Here is a 21,485-nt window from a genome sequence, read left to right on the forward strand (position 1 = left end):
AATGATATACAGGTACTTCTTGTTTAACGACGACAATTGGGACCAGTGCACCGTCGTTAACCGAATTGGTCGTTAAGCGAAAGTGTATACATATACAGACATGTACAGTATGTACAATGTCCAACAATACATGTACAGGTAAACGTCGACTTACGATGGCCGCGACTTACGATTGTTCGACTTTACGATGACGACGACGACGATGACGATATGATAATTTAACCCCTTCCATACGGTGCCGCACACATAGGCGTCATGAGGAGCAAGTGGATTCGCGACGCTGCCATATCGGCGTCTTGATTATATTTATTGTAGTCGCCCCTGTGTTTTTACATTCTCTCAAATGTGCCGTAAATCCCATTCTCTGTGGTTTTCAAAATTCGCGGGTGAAAGAGAGAACGATCGATATAAGCGGTGACTATATTTTATGATGCGAGTATTATTACGTCACGTCGTACGGCTGGCATTGGCTGCTGCCCGCGAGATTTAAGTACCGTACTGTAAATACATATTATAGTGTTTGAATATGGTAAAAAGGATAAAAATAATTAAATAAACTACTGTACATGTTTAATAGGCTATATTCAGTATCTCTGGTGGTTAATATACAGGTAGGCTAGGTACAGTGACCACGGAACAGAGTGGGGATCGACTTACGATGAGATCGTCTTACGATGGCTCTTTCGAAACCTAATGCCATCGTAAGTCGACGTTTACCTGTATCTTTATTTTCGTGTATTTTCCCTCTTTTATACAGTACATTAAAGCTTTATTTACTGTTTATTTATGGTGGTTAGGTTCCTGAAATTACCGTATATGACCAAATCCGTGTATGCTGACATTCCATATTGAATACCGGGGTATTTTTTTAGTTTCGACCATGGACGCAATATAGCAATAGAAATTTAATTATTAATTTTGTAAATTAAAATGTATCAACGTAATATGCAATTTTGTGGGCAGAAATGAAAGTAAAAAATACCATGCTACAAGAAAATATGCTAATGAACGAAGTCGGTAGCATAGGATCGGGACGCCATCTTGTTGTCTGCCAACATCTCTCATGAGGACGAGCCGGATGACATTTAATTTGCAGGTAATGATTTATCAAACACAGGTTAGGTTAGTTTAGGTTAGACGGATTTATCATCCTTTCATTTCTTCGACATCGGCATCTATCCGACATGACTTCGTTACTTACGAAATTTGTTTTAGCACCTATTTTTTCCGCTCACATAATTGCATATTATGTTGATACATTATAATTTACAAAATTAATAATTAATTTTCTATTGCTATATTGCGCCCTTGGTCGAAACTAAAAATTTACCACTACCGGCATATACTGTACCCCAGGTAGTTTTTTCAGCTTGCAGGATGGTAATGTAGACCTAAGCGTCAGAACACTTTACCTCACAGGTAATATCCACCGTTTAAGTTCATTTATAACATCATACAAATTTGCCTCAGCCAACTTAATTATCGTACACGACGTCGTAACTTCGGGAGATTTACGTTAAACGAATGTCATAAAGCCCGTCGTTACTCCGAGTTGTCGTTAACCGAGTAGGTCGTTAAACGAGGAGTACCTGTACAGTAATTGGGAAGTTTGTTAATTCAAATTAGTGCTGGTTCAAGCAAGCTGTTAGGTTATTCAGCAGGCCAATTTATAACCTGATTCTATAGATATTCAGTTCATCTCTGTATCAATATAGTTATACCTACTCCACAACTCAGAAAGAGCACAGTAGAGAACATGGAGAGTTGGTAACTGGTGTCCTCCCAAACTGTCACTTGCACAAAATGACCAAGATTCAGTAATGCATGCCTTGCATGGACAAATGTAAACTTTTGCGGTGTTTTCTCCATAGTTGTAACAATGCAAAATTAGTTTCAACACAATAAAAAATTATACATTTTTGCTTTCTCACATCCAACTACTTTTGAATTACTACAAATTCTCGTATTAGTAAGACTGCTCATTGAGGGACTAGATCCTATTAATTATTCTTTGTAAGGCCTCTGATATGGCACGTGTCCCCTGCTTGGTTCTGGCACCCTCTCTTTGACCTTTGAATCACTTGTTTCATATTGGTCAGACACATTCTTGGGTAACATTATCTCCCAGTTATGATTTGTCAGCATCTTTTTTCTTTATATTAAATTGTCATGCATGGTGGATGAGAATAAAGTTTGATTAATTTCAATCATAACTATAGAGAACTATCACTCACTGTGATGGTTTATGGTAGAAAATATGCTGGAAATTCAGTTCTACATGACTTTTTGTGCCATGTTTTATTACTAATGTTTTGAGTAAAAACTAGAATTTTCTTTATCTCGGCCAGTATTTGGCAAAAACAAATTTAATCAGCTAACTATTGTCACCTTTTTGATAAAAACAATTCTTTAGTGTGAAAATAGTATGATAAAAAGTTATAGATCGGAGACCCTTTCCCCCATATAAGGAATTGGTTAAGTAAAATAGTGTATATATATATATATATATATACACACGCATGCATGCATGCATGCATGCTTTGGCTGTCTATATTGCATATGTGTATGTATACATATTGTGTATATGCAGGTGTAACCATCAGGAAAGATAAGTTAATGAAATAGAGCACTTTCAAGGATTTACATCTTCAGGGTTAGTACAGAGAAGTAATTTTGTCTGTACTAGCCCTGAACATGTAAATGCACAAAAGTGCTGTATATGGGCAGGAGGTTTTCTCTTATGCATACTTCATTGAAAGTGATGGCTAGTTGTGTGTTTATTCACTATATACCTTAATATGGTCTTGTTCTATGAAAGGAGGCTTATCACTTCACTATAGGTAGTCATTTTTGCTAGAATGCAATTTTGGGCACAAGATGCTTCTTCAGTAGGTTGGGATATTCTTTCTCTAAGGGTAGGGTAAGAATGTTATGTTGAATGGTGTGATTATATTTCATTTTATATGTTTGTGTTCATACTTGCTTTTCACTGGGGGAGGTTGCCAAGTTGGGGGTGCTTCTAGATTTGGGTTGTGACATAATGTTGCACGCTCTCCCAAGCGTGTGACAATTCATCACTACCTGAGTTACCCATTAACCTACACCAGTGAAGAGTAAGTATGAACACAAATAAAATGAAATATTATCACACTATTTACTACAACATTCTTACCCTAACCATAGAGAAAGAATATCTCAAGCTACTAAAGAAGGGTCTTGTACCTAAAATTGTGATTTAGCAAAATGACTGCCCATAGTGAAGTCATAGACCTCCTTTCAAAGGAGAATGAAACTATGGTAAGGCATATAGAAAATGCCTTTAAAAAAATGATAAATGAACAATGTGTGTGTGTGTGTATACACACATACATATACCAAGGGCTTTTTTCCCCTTACAAGGGAGGTAGGCATAAATTAACTCCCACACTTTTCATCCTCACATAATCCACTCCCATTCACCACCCCTCCCTCCTTTTGGCTCCTCTTGGATGATGGGTCATCCCTGTATTTCACCCACTGCCCTGAGTCAGGAGCAATGTAGCAAGACACAGCACATCCACAGTAAGGCCGCTTCATTTAATTGGCAACCCCCCTTTCCATCCCCTTGTGCAGAAAAAGAGAAGACAGGGAGAAATCCCTTCAGGCTACATCAAAATATCATTCACATGTACTCCCTAACCCCCCCCCATTCCCCACCCACTCCCATGCATCATAGCATCATCCATACAATCATTTTCCATTTTCCCTTATCTTCTGTCTTCTACCTTCCTTCTTCATCAGACATCCTCCTCTTTCCCAATGCCCCTTTCACCCCATCCATCCATCTCATCCTTGGTTGCCCTCTCATGTTCATTCCGTCCACCTTTGCCTTCCACAGTTCTTTTACTAATCTTTCCTCACTCACTCTTTCCATGTGTCCAAACCACCCCAATATTCTTCCATCAACCCTATCTCCTGACTCCTTTTCTACCCCCCCCCCCCACTCTCCTCACCTCTTCATTTCTCACTCTATCCAGCCTAGTGACCCCTACCATACTTCTATCCATCTCATCCTTGGTCACCCCCTCATGTTCACTTCATCCACCAATGCTTTCCACACTTCTTTTACCAATTTTTCTTCATTCTTTCATTGTGTCCAAACCATCCCAAAATTAGTAACCACAGAACTTTTTGGAAACCATTTTGGATGGTATAAAGTTGGAGATTGTTTTCCAGATTTCAGAGGATTCACAAAAGGAGACTTTCTTGAGCAGTTTTGGGACAGTTAAAGGTTTGTTTCCAGTCACCAGAATGGTCTTTTTCTCAGTTTACCAGGTTATTTTTTGTTCTGGAAATTGGAGAATTGTGGTCATTGGAGGTACCAAGGAAAACTTGTATTTATAGTACTTTCAGAATTGCCCTTTTTCATTGTGCTTTCATATTAAGATTTCATCATAGTCTTTGATAAAATCAAATTTTCTCATTGCTTATTGGCAGTCAACATTATGAATTCACAATTCTGTAATATAACTTTATGACAATATTATGCAAGATTTAACTACAAACCTATTGATAATTTTTCAAGACAATGTGGCCCAGAATGTAGATTTGTGTATTAACTAATTTTGAGATTTTTTGTTTTTGTTTATTGAGTTGAGATTTTTTTATGTGGGGTGGGGGTTACTGATTGTGTAAGTTATATGCATTAAGTACGAAGGACCATAATGACTTTTTCATATGAGTAATGCAGCATTTTATGATTGCGGACTAATCTCCCAAAGAAGAATGTTGATCAATTTTACTTTACCTCCCTTACCTCCCCTTGGTTGACCTCCATAAGTCTTTCATCTACTTCCTCTATGACTTCACCTCTTCAGCATATTGTTTGTAAGGGTAGAATCACTGGTAATTACCAGCAAGATATTAATTCTTTCATGTTGGTGGTGGGGCACCCAACATTACTCCATTCCAGGTGGTGTAGTAGTTGTGTAAGACTACCCACTCAGAATTGGAAGAAGACCACAATTCTGTTTGGGGTATGTCTAAGATCTACTATACATAAAGAAGGGATGATACACACTTATCATTTACATTCCAAAGTAGTCTATTTATTGCAAAAGTAAGGAAACTAGACTGAGTACTACAAGCATGTTTCATTCTTGTGGTGGTCGATAAGGTGTATGTATGCATATGTACTCACATGAACATGTGTGAAGAATTGGGAAGAGAAATTAATAAAAAAAAAATCAAAAGAAGAATTTGGAAGGTGTTAACAGACATGGCAGCCGGCAGAGGTAGTGTAGATTGTGGTGCCAGTCCTGAACATGAAGACAACTATATTAATATTGATGAGATAGGAAATCTGGATCAGTCAAGGGCAAGTATTACTAACACAAATGAATTACTAAAAGTAAAAAATATGATGAAAATATAAAGTTTGATTGTAGTGGCATTCCAGGGGATAAGGATAGAAAAATTTAAAGGCATTGAAGGAAGTGAAAAACCAAAAGAATGAGCTTTATAACTTGAAAAGTGATTATGAAGAGTTAAAAATGTTTAGAGAACTTAAGAAAAATATGAAAGGAAAGAAAAGACTGGAGAACAAAAAATGGATTAATATATATAAAGAAGAGAAGTTGAAATCTATGAGGTGATAGAATAGGAGAAAATGGAAGGTGTGGAAAAGAGAGTTGATAATAATAATAGTGCCCACGTGTCAAGGGAAACCTGCAGCTTGCAGTAATCCTTGGGCCTTTCCTCACTGTTGTCTGTCTTGTATTATTGTGGGACTTTTTATATCACCAACTGGAAGTAGTAGGAGGGGAACAGTTGGCAGCTGTCTGCTCTCCATGTCTGATAAGGCATAAGAAACAAAGTTGATAAAAATCATTGGCCCAATCCAGAAAATAAGTCCCCTTAGGTTGCAGCCTCTGATAGAAATGAAGGGGTTGATGGGTTTTGAAAATGAATAACTCCTGTCAATCTTGAAGGATCAACACAAACAAACCTGTCATTGGTCCCTGTGGTAAAGAGTAATGCTGATAAGAGAGGTGGTAGATAAAGAATAAATATACTGTAGGGTGGAAAGAGATACGTATATGGGCAATGCAAGCATTGTGGAAAGCAAGGGAGATGATGCAAGAAATTATGGATAATGATGTCAACATAAAAGAAAAAATAGTGTTCAAGTTAAGACAAAAAGGTGCAAGGAAAGTCATAGGCAATGGAAAAAAAATGGTGAATGAAATAATCATTTAGACATGGAAATAGTAAACAAATTTGAAGAAGTGTTTAGGTAATAATGATAATTACCGCTTTGTATTTCACTAAGTTGAAAACCTGCAGCCCCATAGTGGCTGTCAACAGTCCCTAGCCCCTCCATCCGTGGAAAAAAGACTTTGGACTGTCATTTGTTTTGTATTGATTTGGGACTGCTGTGTCACCGGGTGGAAGTAGGTGGGGAGTAGTTTCCTATTGCCTACTCTCCATATATGAAAAGGTGTAAGAAATGCAGTTAAATTTGATAGAAAAAAGTCTTGGGGTCTCAGTCAGGAGACGTAGTGTCAGCCTCTCAGGGCTGCATCTCCTGATGGAGGAGAGGGGGCTGACATTTCGAAAATGGGCAACTCTGCTGTCTGTCTTGGAGAACCACCACAAACATGTATCCATCATTGGTGCCTATGGTTGGGTTAGGAGGGACAACAGAGGAAAGAAGAACACAAGATACCTTGTTGAAGAAAGTAAGAAAAAAGAAATAGAAGTCCAAGGAGCATATTTACAGGAGAGTGATAAGCCAGAAGATGAAGAAATAATATGGAAGAAAAGATCAAGAAGTGATGGAAAATGTAATGAAAAAAGGACAAATAAATCAGAAGTAACATACTTTAACATGGATGGATCAACTTTAGGAAGATTTGAGATAGCTGTTTAAAGGAAAGAGAACCAGACAGACTTTGTTGAGACTAAGATAAATGGAAGTGATGATTTTCAAGAGAGCCTAGAAAAATACAATGGGTAGTGGTGGGATAAGAGGAGTGATATGAGGACAGTAGTAAAAGGTAAGTTGTCAGGCATGAGAGCAGTGACTAGTGGAGTTCCACAAGGGTTGGTAATAACACCTGCAATGTTTTTTATAATGATACAAGGTGCAACAAGCTTCACTAATGATTACAGATGGAAAGATCATGAGGAGTGGGAGACATGGCAGGAAGTTATAGGCATCATATATGCCTGGGACCAAGAGTGGAAAATGAACCTCAATGCCAGAAGATACAAAGTATTAGAAATAGTATCCAATTAGAAAAAAAAATTGAATTTATCAATAAGAAGTGAAACATTTACAATGGAGAAAGATGTGGGTGTGTTGAACTGTCACTGACAGACATCAGCAATATTGTGAAGAAGAACGTAAAGGCTTTTCACCACATTTAAATCTGGTTAAATGGGGCCTCAAAACCGACCCATCCTGCGAGTGCGGAGAAACTGAACAGAACATTGACCATGTCCTAAGCTCGTGCCCACTTTCAACCAATTTAGACAACATTGACCTGGTCAAAATTAACCAAAGAACACTTGAATGGCTGTCTGTCTGGCGTGATAAGCTATGATGATGACCACATATAAAGAAGAAAAAAAATCATAGCCATATCCACACTAGATATCCATATGCAGTAGTGATTTGGTCCCCATACAGTGAAAGATCAAGATCATACAAAGAACAGCAATGAGATTAGTGTTTGGCCTTTCAGATAAGATGTACAAAGAGTAACTTGGTTCACCAGATCTACCATTCATAAAGGTTGAAGAGGAAGAGGTACTTGATTGTAGTGTTCAGCTCATTGAAAGAGATGGACAGTTTTGACAGGAGATTTGGGATGGGAGAGCATCGTGAGGTCATGAGAGCAATTTGAAAGACCACGTGTCTAAAAGATGTGAAAAAAATGTAGATTTCCATACGGATATTTAAACTTCTGGAGTAACCTAGATGACGTAGCCCAAGCTAGAATCATATATGAATTTAAAATAAGGTATGATAATTGGAGAATAAGAGACAGGGTCCAAACAAGTATAACTCCTGTAATCTATGCTTCAGTTAGGTAAATACACATGTGTGCATGTGCAGGCACACACAACACACACACAAACACACTCACACTCACACTCACACAGAGGCATATGTACTCAAATAAATGATGTATTTACCTGCACTGATATAGGAAGTCATGTTTTCATATTGATTTTTTATACAAGAAAAGATAGAAGTGAAGTCTTCATGTATTTTTTGTGAGTGTAAAATTTGGGTGTACTACTGAGAATGTTAAACACAACCTCCCCATTGTATATGGGTTGAGATTTATAGTGCCCAAAGTTTTACCTGCAGTCAATTTCTCATTACAGGTACCTTTGGTGGAATTGTGCTGAAGCTTGCCAAGGATTTATGGAAGTGTTCAAAACCTGGTTTGGTTTTGCTCAGTTACCTTCATACAGTACAGTAGATCAGGCTCTCAAGTTCATCATGACTTCAAGTACAATGAAATGTCAGATGTGGTGAAGTTTATACTGATGATTACTTCATGAAGATATTCGGGAAAGAACTTGAGTACATTTGATGGAAATGTACAAGAAAATATTCCTGCCAGCTACAACACTGTAGAATTGGTAAATGTTTATGGAATCAAGACTACATGTGACAAGTCACCTACCTCTTTGTTCAGTAACTGTAACTAATCTATATGGACTTGTTCAAACCCTCTTGTGCTCATTATTATACATGGAAGACTAGTGGAAGAAGACTTGATGGCTGAGAACATCACTTGCTTGCAGTCTGTCCCAGCACATTATCTCTCCAATTCCCCCATTGGACATCAGGGTAATTTGCAGAAGCTTACCAGGAAACAAGGGATAAACAGAAAAGGAAAAAAGACTAAAACTAGAACTGTACAGACAAGGCAAGTCACCGTTCTTGTTGGGAAAGCAAAGCTAAAAAGAGAAACTATCCGAAAAAAAAGGGTCATCCAAAAGGACATTGATATGGCAGGATGGTCGTCAGGTTTTCAGGATTATCCTCCTCCCAACAATTATGTTCCTCACAATTCATACCCGGCCACAAACCAAAATCTTGGAAGAAGTCATAATTCTCAGGTAAGAGAAACGGTGGCATACGAACCAAGTCTTAGAAATATGAAAGGTAGGCATTCGTCCTCTCTCTCTCAAAATTACGACTCTATGGGGCAGAACATCAATATGGGTGGCCATAGTAGTCAGGAATACTCTGGTTTCGAGATTGGAGATAGTGTGCCAAGTTCCTCGTTATCTAAAGATATGAATTGGAGGGTAGACAGACCAGGAGCTTCAGAGAGAATTAGTCAAGTTAATGCTCCTGTGATAGTTGTAGATTATGGGCATGTTAGGACCAATCCACCGCAGAATGCTTCAGAACCTTGGGGATCCGCTGTGAATAGAGATCGAGGTCAGTCAAATGTTCATATGAGGCCACCTCCTATGTCACATGAGAACATAAGTTTCATTAATAACATTGCCATAACCGAAGATATAATGAGTTCTTTGAAGAAAACTGTACACCTTGTGTCTGGAGGATCAGAAGTTTCTTCCGGAGCCTATCAAAATACGTCATTGCCGAGCTACAATCCATCAGTGGCAAAAAGAAACGCTGTGCCAATTACAGCTCTTTTTGCAGAAAGTCTTCCGGATCATCGTAAGCACCTTGATCCATACAATAATGCATCGGATTTTCCAAGACTGCAGCAGGTGCGGGTAACACAGAAAAAGACAGATCGCAACAAGGCCTTTAATTACTTGAAAGAATGGAGACAGAAAATTAACCTTCCCACAGACACATTGATGTTAGAACGAGAAGAATTGTTTCCTTCAGATCGTGATAGAGGTTCAGGACTGGTTGATGTTTCGCCCACATCTTTGTCAGGGCTGCAGCATCAAGAGGGCAGCAGCCCATCAAGAGCAATGACCTCGCAAAGAAGGTTGACCCCCTTGTACGTGATGGGTGAAAAGCAAAGATGGAACCCATCTATGAAGCCTGTCACATCTTCTCTCTCCTCAATATCCGATGTGGAAGATTTTGGCCTTGATGAAAGGAGGAACAAAGATTTCTCCTATAGTAAGGAGAGTAAAAGGAAAGACAAATTCAGTCGTGAGTCTGATTACTCCACAAACCCAGGACTGAGACGTAACCAATCATTTGACAGGGTTGAAGCCAATTTTAAACAGAAAGGGTACGGGCCATCCCTTTCATACCGTTCAAGGTCACGATCAAGGAGCCGGACATTCGCTGCTAGTCCATCAAGGTTAAGGTCCCGGAGTCCCCATAGAAAATCACAGTGGGGGAAATCTGCTGATAATTCAAGAAGAACCCTTTCTCCCATTTCTTCCACTCACAGAACATTACAGAGTAGGAACTCTCCATTCATGTCACCTGGAAGCCACTTCTCAAGTGGGTACGAACCCCATGGGCAGGAAACCTCTTCGTTGCAAAATTTGTTTGATAGACCGCCACAGCTGTCTGGCAGGATGTATTCAAGGTCTCCTTCCCCAAGATTGAGGAGGTTAGACCTCGGAAAATTCTCTCCCGATTCTGGTCATGCAAGAAGCCCGATTCGTAGAAACTTGAGACCTCGTGATCTGTCTCCAGGGAGCCTGATAACTGACTCCAGAAGCCAGTCACCTATAAGTCGTCGGCATTTAACGTATCCAACTCTGTCGTCCCAAAGCCGTTCGCCAAGGGACAGAGGACTGACTTCAAGAAGTATATCTCCCAAAAATAGACGACTGGCAGCAAGAAGCAGATCTCCTCGAAGCCTTTCTTCGAGGGGCAGGAGGTTGTCTTCACGAAGCAGATCACCAAGAAGCAGGATCAATGTGACGAGGGTACGTTCCCCAAGAGGTGCAAGAATAACCTCGAGGAGCCCCTCTCCAAGGAGCAGAAGAAGCCTTTCTCCAAGAAATAACAGGAGCCCTCTCTGGCATCAGTCACCCAGAAATAGAAGACTGTCTCGTGGTCGTTCGTTTTCTCCAAGAAACAAGGGGAGGGCATCTCCAAGACATCAGTCACCTAGGAATGGAGGACTATCTCGAAGTCGTTCCCCAAGGTACAGGAAGCGATCACCAAGGAATAGAAGGTATCCTTCAAGGAGCCCATCACCAGACTACAGAAGATTGTCATTAAGAAGTTTGTCTCCTGGAAACAGAAGAATTCTTTCAAGAACTCCTTCACCACGTGACAGGTCATCTAGAAGCCCAGGGTTGGAAAAGAGGGACTTTGACCTTTCTTTGGCATCAAGATTAGATTCTGCAGAATCTAACCAAATTGTCCACAGGAGCTTAAGTGGAAGGCAGTCTCCATCAGGAAGGAACAAAGGATCTAGCCTTCATCATGATAGGATTTATTTTGATAAGCATTCAGATAAAGTGTCCTTGTATGATGATGAGTTAGGAAGTTCTTCTCCGGATAGAAGGCATTGGTCGGAAGAGGGAGGTACCAGTAAGAGAACTGTATCTGTAAGTGAGGAAAGGAATGAAAAGAACCTGGATGAGCTTCTAAAACAAATAAGAAATACACAAGATGAAGACAAGAAGCTCTTAAGGACTGGAAAGGATTCTCCAGAAGATCTTCGTCATTCCATCACCGGTAGGAAAGCAGTTAAGGTAGCTAGTACTTCAGAAAACGAAGAAGCTGATGAGGATTTACGACTTAAGTTGTTAAGGATAAAGGAGAAGAAAATAAGTAAAAGAATTGAAATACTTGAAAAGGAAAGTTTAAAAACAGAAAGTCAATTGATAGAAATTGAGCAGAATCTAGAAAACTCGCAAAGTTCACTCGAGGATGATTTACCACATGATTATAAGTTTTCTTCAAGGGCAAAAAGAAGTAGTTCTCCCACTTTTGTGAGCAAAGGTCACAGTGAAAGGAAAGTTTTGAGAGAGGAAGACATTTTGGATGCTGAACTATCTTCAGTTGAGTTGAGGAGGATCAAATCAGGACGATTAGGAAAAGGTCAACATGGTGATCAGTGGGACTCACGTTCAAGAAGAGAATCTGATAGCAACCGAGTAGATTTAGATTTTGTGCAGGGTGGGAGAACTAAAGGAAATAGGAGTACTAGCACTTCATATCGTGTGGGACAAGAGAAAAAGAGCAGAGAGCGGGATTCAGGAGGAAGAATAAACGAAAGAAGATATCCCAGAGGCAGTCGTAAATATTAATACTCCCCCAAAAATAATGTGAATGTATGGGCATCCCATTAGGAATTAATTGATTAGTCCACTTTAAAGGTTTTTATTTTTATTTTACGAATGTATTGAGGCATGGTTCCTCATCACTTAAGACAGCACAAATTATGAAACCTTAAAGTGAGACAAGTTTTTGTGAATGATTTCTAGTATTACATTGGAATTGTCATCAATGTCATTCCTGCATTCATTATATGATTAGAGTTTGTGATTAGTAAATATTGAAAGAATTAAGAGTCACAAAAAGTTATTTTGTGGGTATTTTCATTTCATCAATTGATGTATAAAGTCAGTGATATTAAGGAGCCTTGTGTGCAGAAGTTTGTAAAAATGTTTTTCGTATATGTACCACATAACTTTTCCGTCAATTTTGTTTCTATTTTCCTGGCAGTTCAAGCATATATAACAAAGGCGACAGCTTTAGTGGCATGTCTCCGTATGTAAACTCCATCGCTTACCATATGGTGCACTCGAGGACTTGTGTCCTTGACTTTACATTGTAATATTTTCCTAACTTGAAAATAGAGTAAAATTTAAATCACCATGGTCATGACTACCGAAGTGTAGTAGATGGTTAAACACTGCCCAAAGAATATAGAAATAATTGCACGAGTCTTGGGATGTGTTGCCCTCATTTGAATGGCAACAGAAATTTGTATATTTTGAGTTAGTGGACTAGTATGTCTGTGAAATAATATAGACAGCAGGATTGTATACAGTTGCAATAAATGCAGAATTATTGGATACATATTGATTGTAGGAATCAAGATAGACTAAGAAAATATTAGAGACCTGAAACATTGGCAAAGCATGATTACCATAACTAGTTGTAATTTTGTAAAAATTAGCTAGTGCTATGAACTATTATTTCATGCCTTCAGCAAACTCGTTTATGAAATACAGTATCCTCCAATAGAGAGCATTTATGTTTTGGTATGAAATAGTTGATTACAGGAATTAGTTTGCAGTTTAGTGCAAAACAGTGAAGAAGTATGTTCATTATCATGGAATTCAATTGTAACCTTTAATTTCCTGAATGAGTGTATGTTTTTTTTTTGTTTTTTTTTTCTCTTCTTTTCTATCTTTTCTTCAACAAAGGTATATTAAATTCATATGGTTAATTTCTTTACTTCTCCTGCATAATACATTCCACCCATAACTCAATTTCTAGTGACTGACAGGAGCTGTATCCATTGCGCTTTTTGGTATTAAATTTGTGTAGCACCAATAATTATATTGCAGTCTACAGGAGACAACATAAGCTGTATGTGGACATACAATTACTTCATGTTAACTGCTTATATTGTACATGAGTAGTTTATTAAAGAGGAAAGAAAATGCTGTCTTTTCATATCCACCATACAAAATACATACTTGGAAAATGGAAAACTAGAGCAGTTGCTCAACTCGTCAGTTCAATTTGCGGTGCTAAACAGTGAATATAGGAACGTGAGGATCTTGTCTGCTGTGGAATGTTGATGGAAACACTGCATTGGATGGTACAGAAGATTTCATACTGAAGAGATTATAGGAAGTGTCACAGAGAAAGGACTGCATTAGAAGATCTTTCAGTACATGATGAGACCACCACAACTTGAAGCAAAACAGCTGAGGAGCATTACCATACACAGTGTAACTACACAATAAAGCTTTGCAAGATGCCAAGCTGAAGGAGCCTCATTGTAGCTTCTTGCTGGGATGCCATTGGAGCATCACTGAGCCAAGGTGTCGAGTGCAGAATTATGATACTGTTTGTTCAAGTTGTTAAATTTGTAATTGTACTTACATTTATTACCTTTTAATCATTGGCAATAAAATTTGTATAGTATAATTAAAGTGTTTAGAGAAGGAATATAATTAATATAAAAAGGAGATATCATCTTGGTATAATGCAAATGAAGCTAGCATTGTCATGATTTGAGCCTGGTCATGACAATGCAAATAAGAAAGAAATATGAAGGAGTTTGCCCACTCCCTCCTCTCCCCTTTCCCTTTCATCTTGTAAAGGTGAATCCCCATTCTCTCTCTTGCCCTCTTTCTATATGTACAGTATGTATTTGTGTGCATGTACATAAACAGAAAGGTCCCAAAGGTGTGAGCAGTTCCATTTGATATAAAATTTGCATACAAGTGATAGAGAAAAGTAGGACATGGACAGGGGAGGAGAGGAAAACTCTCCTCCAATGCTCACACTCGTCTCTGTACGTTGGAGTCATCATATATTGTCATGCAACCCAAATACACTTGCAGTAAGGCACTTATTTATAAGAAAAAAAAAAAAATTGCCCCAGTTTAAATATTTCAATGGATTCTTTGGGTTGTATACTGTCAATCCACTGATTGATGAATTTCTGTCCTCTCACAATAAGGTCTAAGAGGCTGTGAATATGTTGAAGGGTGGAAAGGTAGCTGGCATCTGTAACATCAGTGGGGAGTTGCTGATAGCTGGAGGTGAGACCACAATCCGTGGGTTGCATGCAGTAGTATCTGCTGTTTGGCAGTTCAGTACCATTCCCTCTAACTGGAAAAGGATTCTGGTCATCCATTTCTAGAAGGGGAAAGGGGGCTGGTAGGTTTGCAACAACTAGTGTGGTATTGCACTGCTCAGTGAGCCAGGTAATATGATTGTCCATCTGTTTGTGATATAGATTAGTTCACATCTGCTAAAGTTTCAGAATCCCTAGCAGTCTGGTTTGTATTTTTGTGGAGTGCCAATGTGAGTTTCAGCATGGATTTCTTGCAACTTATGTTGGTCTCAAGAAGGCATTTTACATGGTACATTGTGGGGTGCTCTGGGATCTTCTCTGGATACATGGGATTCCTGCAAGGATTATTGACTTGTTTATACTCTGGGACAGAGTGCTGTAAAGTATGTCCAGCTTCTTAACTATTAATTCAGGAGTGACACTAGGGTGTGCCTTGCCACAACACTTTTCAACATCTGCATAGACTGGGTATCGGATAGCATTGTCAATCAATGTCATTGTGTAGCATTTATTGGTAACATAAGTTCACTGAACTTGTCTTTGCTGATACTGCTGTCCTTTTTTGTGGAGTCGTTGGAAGTCCTGGGTGTAGTTCTTGAGTCACTGCACAGAGATCTGAGACTGCTTGGACTCTAGACATTTGGGATTTAATTGGATGATACAGTTCAGTTTGTTCATGCATGTGGCAAGGACATTGAGGTCTTGGAAAGTTTCACATACCTTGGTAGTGTCAGGAAATGCTTCAAAAGATTGGCAATGCCCATGGTGTTATAGACACACAAGAGTATATGGCCTTGTTGATATTTTTGGAGGATGACTTAAGGTCTGAATCTTCAAGTCACTTGAGCTAACTGTCCTGCTGTACAGCTGTGACACAGATATTGAGTGTTGACTATAAGAGGCATCTTTGTCTTTGGTACCAGATGGCTTTGGAGAATCATGAGATATTGCTGGAATGACTTTGTATCAAACCAGAGACTGTACTGTGAGACTCGGTGCAGGCCAGTTACCAATATAATTTGTGAATGTCAATTCTGGCTATTTTGGTGATCCTACTCACAGGGTTACCTGTTACTCTAAAGAAAAACAATATAGGCCACTAAAAATCAAAGGTCTCAAATAATAGCAGAAGTACTATCAAAAACAACAAAGCTAGCAAATAGTGAAAATTACAAAAATGTATGGATAAAAAAGAAATGAATGATGAAAAAAAGAAAGAAAAGGCACTTAGAAATGAAGCAAACAAAATAAATGAAAAAAGAATGGACACTTAAAAGAATGAGTTTTTTTTTGGAGAGTGCTGGACTTGAAGCTGAGAAAATGGTTTATTTAAAAAAAAAAAAAAGGGAAATGTAATATAAAAGGAGGAGAAAGGAAAAAAATTAAAAATAACACATACCACCATAGACAGCATGATTTCAGGACTAAACGAATTAAATGACTATCTGGCATTAGAAAAACTAGACATAATGGGAATTGTGGAGTCAAAATTAAAAAGTCCTCTACCACCACCACACTGTGGGACAAGGTCTATACAACCATTAGATGAGAAATAGAAAGGAGAAATAGGGTGGAGGAGTCATGTTATTGACCAAGAAAGGATTAAATGTGACTAAGATAACAGAAGGAAAAAATAATGTGGAATTGATTATGATAAAAGTTGAAAACGCTGACATGAAAAGTAGAAAATTTGTAGTAATGCATGTACCTCCAAAAGCACAGTCTTGGACAGAGAGTGATCATTCCAAAATGTTGGAAGACATAAAGAATGCACTAACTGATTTATTGAAAGGAGGAAATATAGTAATTATGGGCAACTTTAACACAAATATGTTGGGAAGAAATGACAGTGCAAGATGGAGAAATCTTCTGGGGAAACATACTACCGTATATGACCATTGAATACACAATGACTCAATAGATAAAGGAATATACCAGATATAGAAACAATGAGGAACCGTCAAGACTAGATTTAATATGTATGTCAGAGCCTGAAATTGTGGACAAAATAGAATACAAAACGCCAATTGGGAAGTGACCACTTACTAATAGAGTTTGATCTAAGAACAAATTGATTTTAGAAATGAGAAACAGAAAAGGAAGACTAATGTACAAAACGGATTTTGAGAAACTGAAAATTATTTCAAAATGTAAATTGGGAAGACTTCTTAAATGAAGAAACAAAGATGGAAGAGAAATGGAACATATTAAAAGAAATTTACAATGAGGGAATAAACAATACATACCAAAACAGAAGCAAGAAAGGGTGTACATTAAGTGCTGGTACAAAAAAAAATGTAGTGAGGCTAAAGATAGAAGAGAGAGAGCTCAGAAAAGATGGAAAAAATATAAAAAACAAGTAGCAAACATATATCAAACTAAGAAATGAATATGTAGAAATATGCAGGAATGAAAAGAAACTATGAAAAGGACATAGTAAAAAAAAAAAAAAAAAATGCAGGGACCAACCTTAACTATTTTACAGGTATGTGAATGGTAAACTAAAAGAAATAGTAAAACTGCGCCAAGGGAATAATGAATATACAAATGTAAAAATAGCTGAAATTATGAACAAACATTTTAAATCTGTATTTGCAATTGAAAGTACACAAAATTGGGAGGAAATACAGGAAGATACCCCACAATGAAAGAAATAACTGACCAAATAAAAAACCTTGATATAAAAAAATCACATGGTCTGGATGGAATTGCAAACTGGATATTAAAAGAATGCATAGATGAGCTGACAGACAAAATATACAAGATAATTGATTACTCAAAGAAGGAAAGGTACCACAGGATTGGAAAAATGCAAATATTGTACCAATATATAAAGGAGGGGACAAGGAAAATCCAACTAACTATAGACCAGTCTCCCTTACAAGCACAATAGCAAAAATATGTGAAAAAGTTATCAAAAGTAGATGGGTTAAATATCTGGAGGAAAAATATACTGAATCCAACACAATTTGGATTTAGACAAGGAAGATCATGTGCCACAAACTTGATTTGCTTCTACTTGAGACTAATAGAAATAATACAAGAAAGGGATGGATGGGTGGATTGTGCTTTTCTAGATCTACAAAAAGCATTTGATAAAGTACCACACAAAAAGCTATTAAGAAAAATGGAATCAATAGGTGGTATTCAAGGAAAATTATTGGAATGGATGGAAGATTTCTTGACTGGGAGAAAAATGAGGGTAGTACTTAGAGAGAAATATTCAACCTAGGAAGTAATGACAAGTGGAGTCCCGCAAGGTTTGGTGTTGGCTCCGATTATGTTTACCATATACAGTATATAAATGACATGGATGAAGATGTATTAAAGTAAGAACAGAGGAAGATTGTGAATCACTACAGAAAGACTTAGATAAAGTCTGGAAATGGAGTCAAAAGTGGGAAGTGAACTTTGATATCAAGAAATGTAGTATAATGGAGTTTGGAAAAAGTAAAAATAGAATATTGAGTAAATACAAAATTGGTGCGGAGGAAGTAAAAAAAATTGGCTCGGAAAGGGACCTAGGAGTTATCAGCAGACATGTCACCAGACAAGCATATCAACAAAATAGTCGGAGAAACCTTCAATTTACTAAGGTCAATGAAAGTGGCTTTTGACTATTTGAATGAAGAAATGGTAAAGAAAATATTAGTTACACTGATAAGACCAAGATTGGAGTATGCTGCGACACTTTGGACACCCAGTACTATAAAGAATATAAAGGAAATTAGAATACAAAGAGCAACAACAAAGATGGCACCAACACTCTCCAAATTGACACAAGAACAAAGATTGTCCAAATTGGAACTGCCAACCCTGGAAGAAGATAAAGAGGAGATCTGCTGTCTACAGAATTATGAAACTCCTAGATAGAGATGATTTATAAAAGTGGGACGAGGAAAACAAGAAGTCATGAAAAGAAGCTCAAAGAGGATAGTTATAGAAGAGATCTGAAAAAAGAATAGCTTCCCACACAGAATGGTGGATATCTGGAATAAATTGGAGGAGGCAACAGTGTGTGCAAATTCTATTCAAGAATTCAAGAACATAGCTCCCTTCCTGTATAATAAAACTAGATAAATACAAGAGACAACCCTCTATGGAGGAGGGCAAATTGATTGAATCTGTTCAGAGTTATTTGGAGGGGGGAAGGGTGGCTGCATGAAGATTTACTCAAAGAGACCATGGGGACTAGCAACAGCATGTGAGTGAAGCAGTGTGTACACTTGCATATGTTCCCAATGATGGTGATATAAAAAATGGCACATAATTTACTCAGTTCATACTGTCACTTTCATGTTGAGTGGTCATGTACAAATACAGTTACACTAGCCAACAGTATAGTGGGATTCTGATGATTCAGTTGGATTTCATACAAGGATGGAGTGTAACCATAGTTTTAAGCTTTGGTTGCACTCCAACCTTGGACAAAATCCAACTGAATTGTTGGGATCCAACCATTACGTTGACTAGTGTAACTAGCTTAAAAAGATATCCCTATGTGTGTATGTATATTTGTGCATGTGTATTTCTATATATCAATATACCAAGGGCTTTTTCCGCCTTATAAGAGAGGTACCAAGTCAAAGGGCAAGTACTCGCCTCCACCCATTCCATTCCCATCCTTCACCCTTTCCTCCCTCTCATTTCAGCTCCCCATGGATGATGGGTCATCCCTGTATCCTGTCCACTGCCCTGGATCAAAAGCAATGCAGCAAAAGAACATGTCCACAGCAAGGCCACTTCACTTAATTGGTGACACACACACCCTCCAATGTACAAAAAGAGAAGACAGGGAGAAATCCCTTTGGGCTGCATCAAAATATCATATGTAACTACTCCCTATCCTCCCCCACCCTTCCCTTGCATCACAGTATCATCTATACACAGCCATTCTCCACTCATCCCTATCTTCTGTCTTCTCCCTTCCTTCCTCAACAGACATTCCCCTCTTGCTCAATGCCCCTTTCACCCCATCCATCCATCTCCTCCACAGTCGTCCCCTGAAGTTCATTCCTTCCACCTCTGCTTTTCACACCTCTTTTACTAATCATTCTTCAATCTTTCAGTGTCTCCAGACCATCCCAATACTCTTTCATCAGCCCTATCTGCCATTTACTTTTCCACCCTTGCTCTCCTCCTCACCTTGTTTCTCACTATACAACCTTGTCACCCCTCCCATACTTCTCAGAAATTTCATGTCAAACACATTTCAACTTTTCCTTTCTGCCTCTCTTAAATTCTAAGTTTGTGCCCCCATGTAGTGCCATTGGCACAATCACCCCTTTGTATAATAAGTCTCTACTTTGCATCCATTCCCAAACGCTTATTTCACATGACATTTTTTTAATTCCCCAAGGGATTTACTTGCTCCACTTGGTCTACAACTTACTTTCACCGCCACTCCTCCCTTCCTGCCACATGTATACAGCCATCCTACATCCATCCCCCACCCATCCAAAACTCGTCTATTCCATCTTTATAAAAACATAAGAATGGAAGGGACTGCAAGAGACCAGAAGGTCCATAGTTTCATGCCCCTTACCACGTTTCATCCCTATCCATAAAGTTTTCTAATTTTCTCATAAAACAACCAATTGTTACAGTGTTCACTACATAGTTTCTAAGTCTATTCCATTCATTAATCACTGTTGGTAAACCTTAATTTTTCCAATTAAAATCTATTACTATGAGTTACCCTTCTGTTTTAATATGATGTCACACTGCTTGCATCAAAGGGCAATGAAAGTGGCAATTGACTACTTGGATGAAGAAATTATTAAAAAAATATTAGTTACATTGATTAGACCAAAACTAGAATATGCAGCAACACTGGACACACAGTACTAAAAAGAATATAAGGAAGCTAGAAAGAATATAGAGAGCAACAACAAAGTTGGCACCAGCTCTTTCCAAATTAACATATGAACAAAGATTATCGAAATTGGGTCTACCAACACTAGAGCAGAGAAGAGAAAGAGGTGATCTACTGACTATATTTAGAATCATGAAAGGAATGGAAATCCTTGACATTAATGATTTACTAAAAATTTACAATGGAAAAACAAGAGGTCATGAAAAGGATAACTATAGAAGAGATCGGAAAAAGAACAACTTCCCTCACAGAGTGCTGGATATATGGAATAACTTAGATATAGAAACACTGTGTGCAAATACTATTCAAGATTTTAAGTTAAATGTGACAAAAGTTACAAATGAAGGGAAGTGTGAAATGATCATGATAAGAGTTGAAGAAAATGACATGAAAAAGCGATTGTGGTGATTTATATGCCCCCAAAAATGGGTTCTTGGAGAGAGATTATTCTAAAATGTTAGAAGATACAAGGCTTACATTAAATGGTGTGCTGAAAGATGAAGGAAACATGGTACTTATGGGAGATTTTAACTGCAAAGAAATCTGTTGGAAGATGACAGTGAAAGGTGGAGAGGAATTATGGGGGAAAATATCACTTGATATGACTATGGAACATACAGTAACACAATGGATTAAGGAAAACACCAGATATAGAAATATTGAAGAACTATTGAAACAATTTATTCTTTACATCAGAACTTGGAAATTGTGGATGAAATTTAATACAAAACACCAATTGGGAAGAGTGACCACATATTACTTGAGTTAGAACTGAAAGAATATATTTGGAGAGGAATGAGAAATACAGAAAAAGGAGACTGGTAAATAGTAAAACAGAATTTGCGAAACTTTAAAAAAAATTCAAGTGAGTTGGGAAGAAT

General features: G+C 37.9%; 2 protein-coding genes across 7 annotated transcripts in view; both read left to right on the forward strand.

Moving 5' to 3' along the window:
- The window catches only part of LOC143020690 (uncharacterized), a 17,492-nt gene extending 5,001 nt beyond the window's left edge, over positions 1 to 12,491 (forward strand). For all 6 annotated transcript variants that reach the window (XM_076177325.1, XM_076177321.1, XM_076177320.1 and 3 more), the window contains one exon: positions 8,377 to 12,491. In XM_076177325.1, coding sequence (XP_076033440.1) covers positions 8,776 to 12,216 — 3,441 coding nt within the window. In that variant the 5' untranslated portion in view covers positions 8,377 to 8,775 and the 3' untranslated portion in view covers positions 12,217 to 12,491. The remainder of the gene's footprint in view (positions 1 to 8,376) is intronic.
- The window catches only part of Dtd (D-aminoacyl-tRNA deacylase), a 69,637-nt gene that overhangs the window by 4,711 nt on the left and 43,441 nt on the right, over positions 1 to 21,485 (forward strand). The window lies entirely within an intron of this gene.

This window comes from Oratosquilla oratoria, chromosome 40, assembly GCF_046742065.1.
Source record: "Oratosquilla oratoria isolate Oo_2021 chromosome 40, ASM4674206v1, whole genome shotgun sequence".
Lineage (NCBI taxonomy): Eukaryota > Metazoa > Arthropoda > Malacostraca > Stomatopoda > Squillidae > Oratosquilla > Oratosquilla oratoria.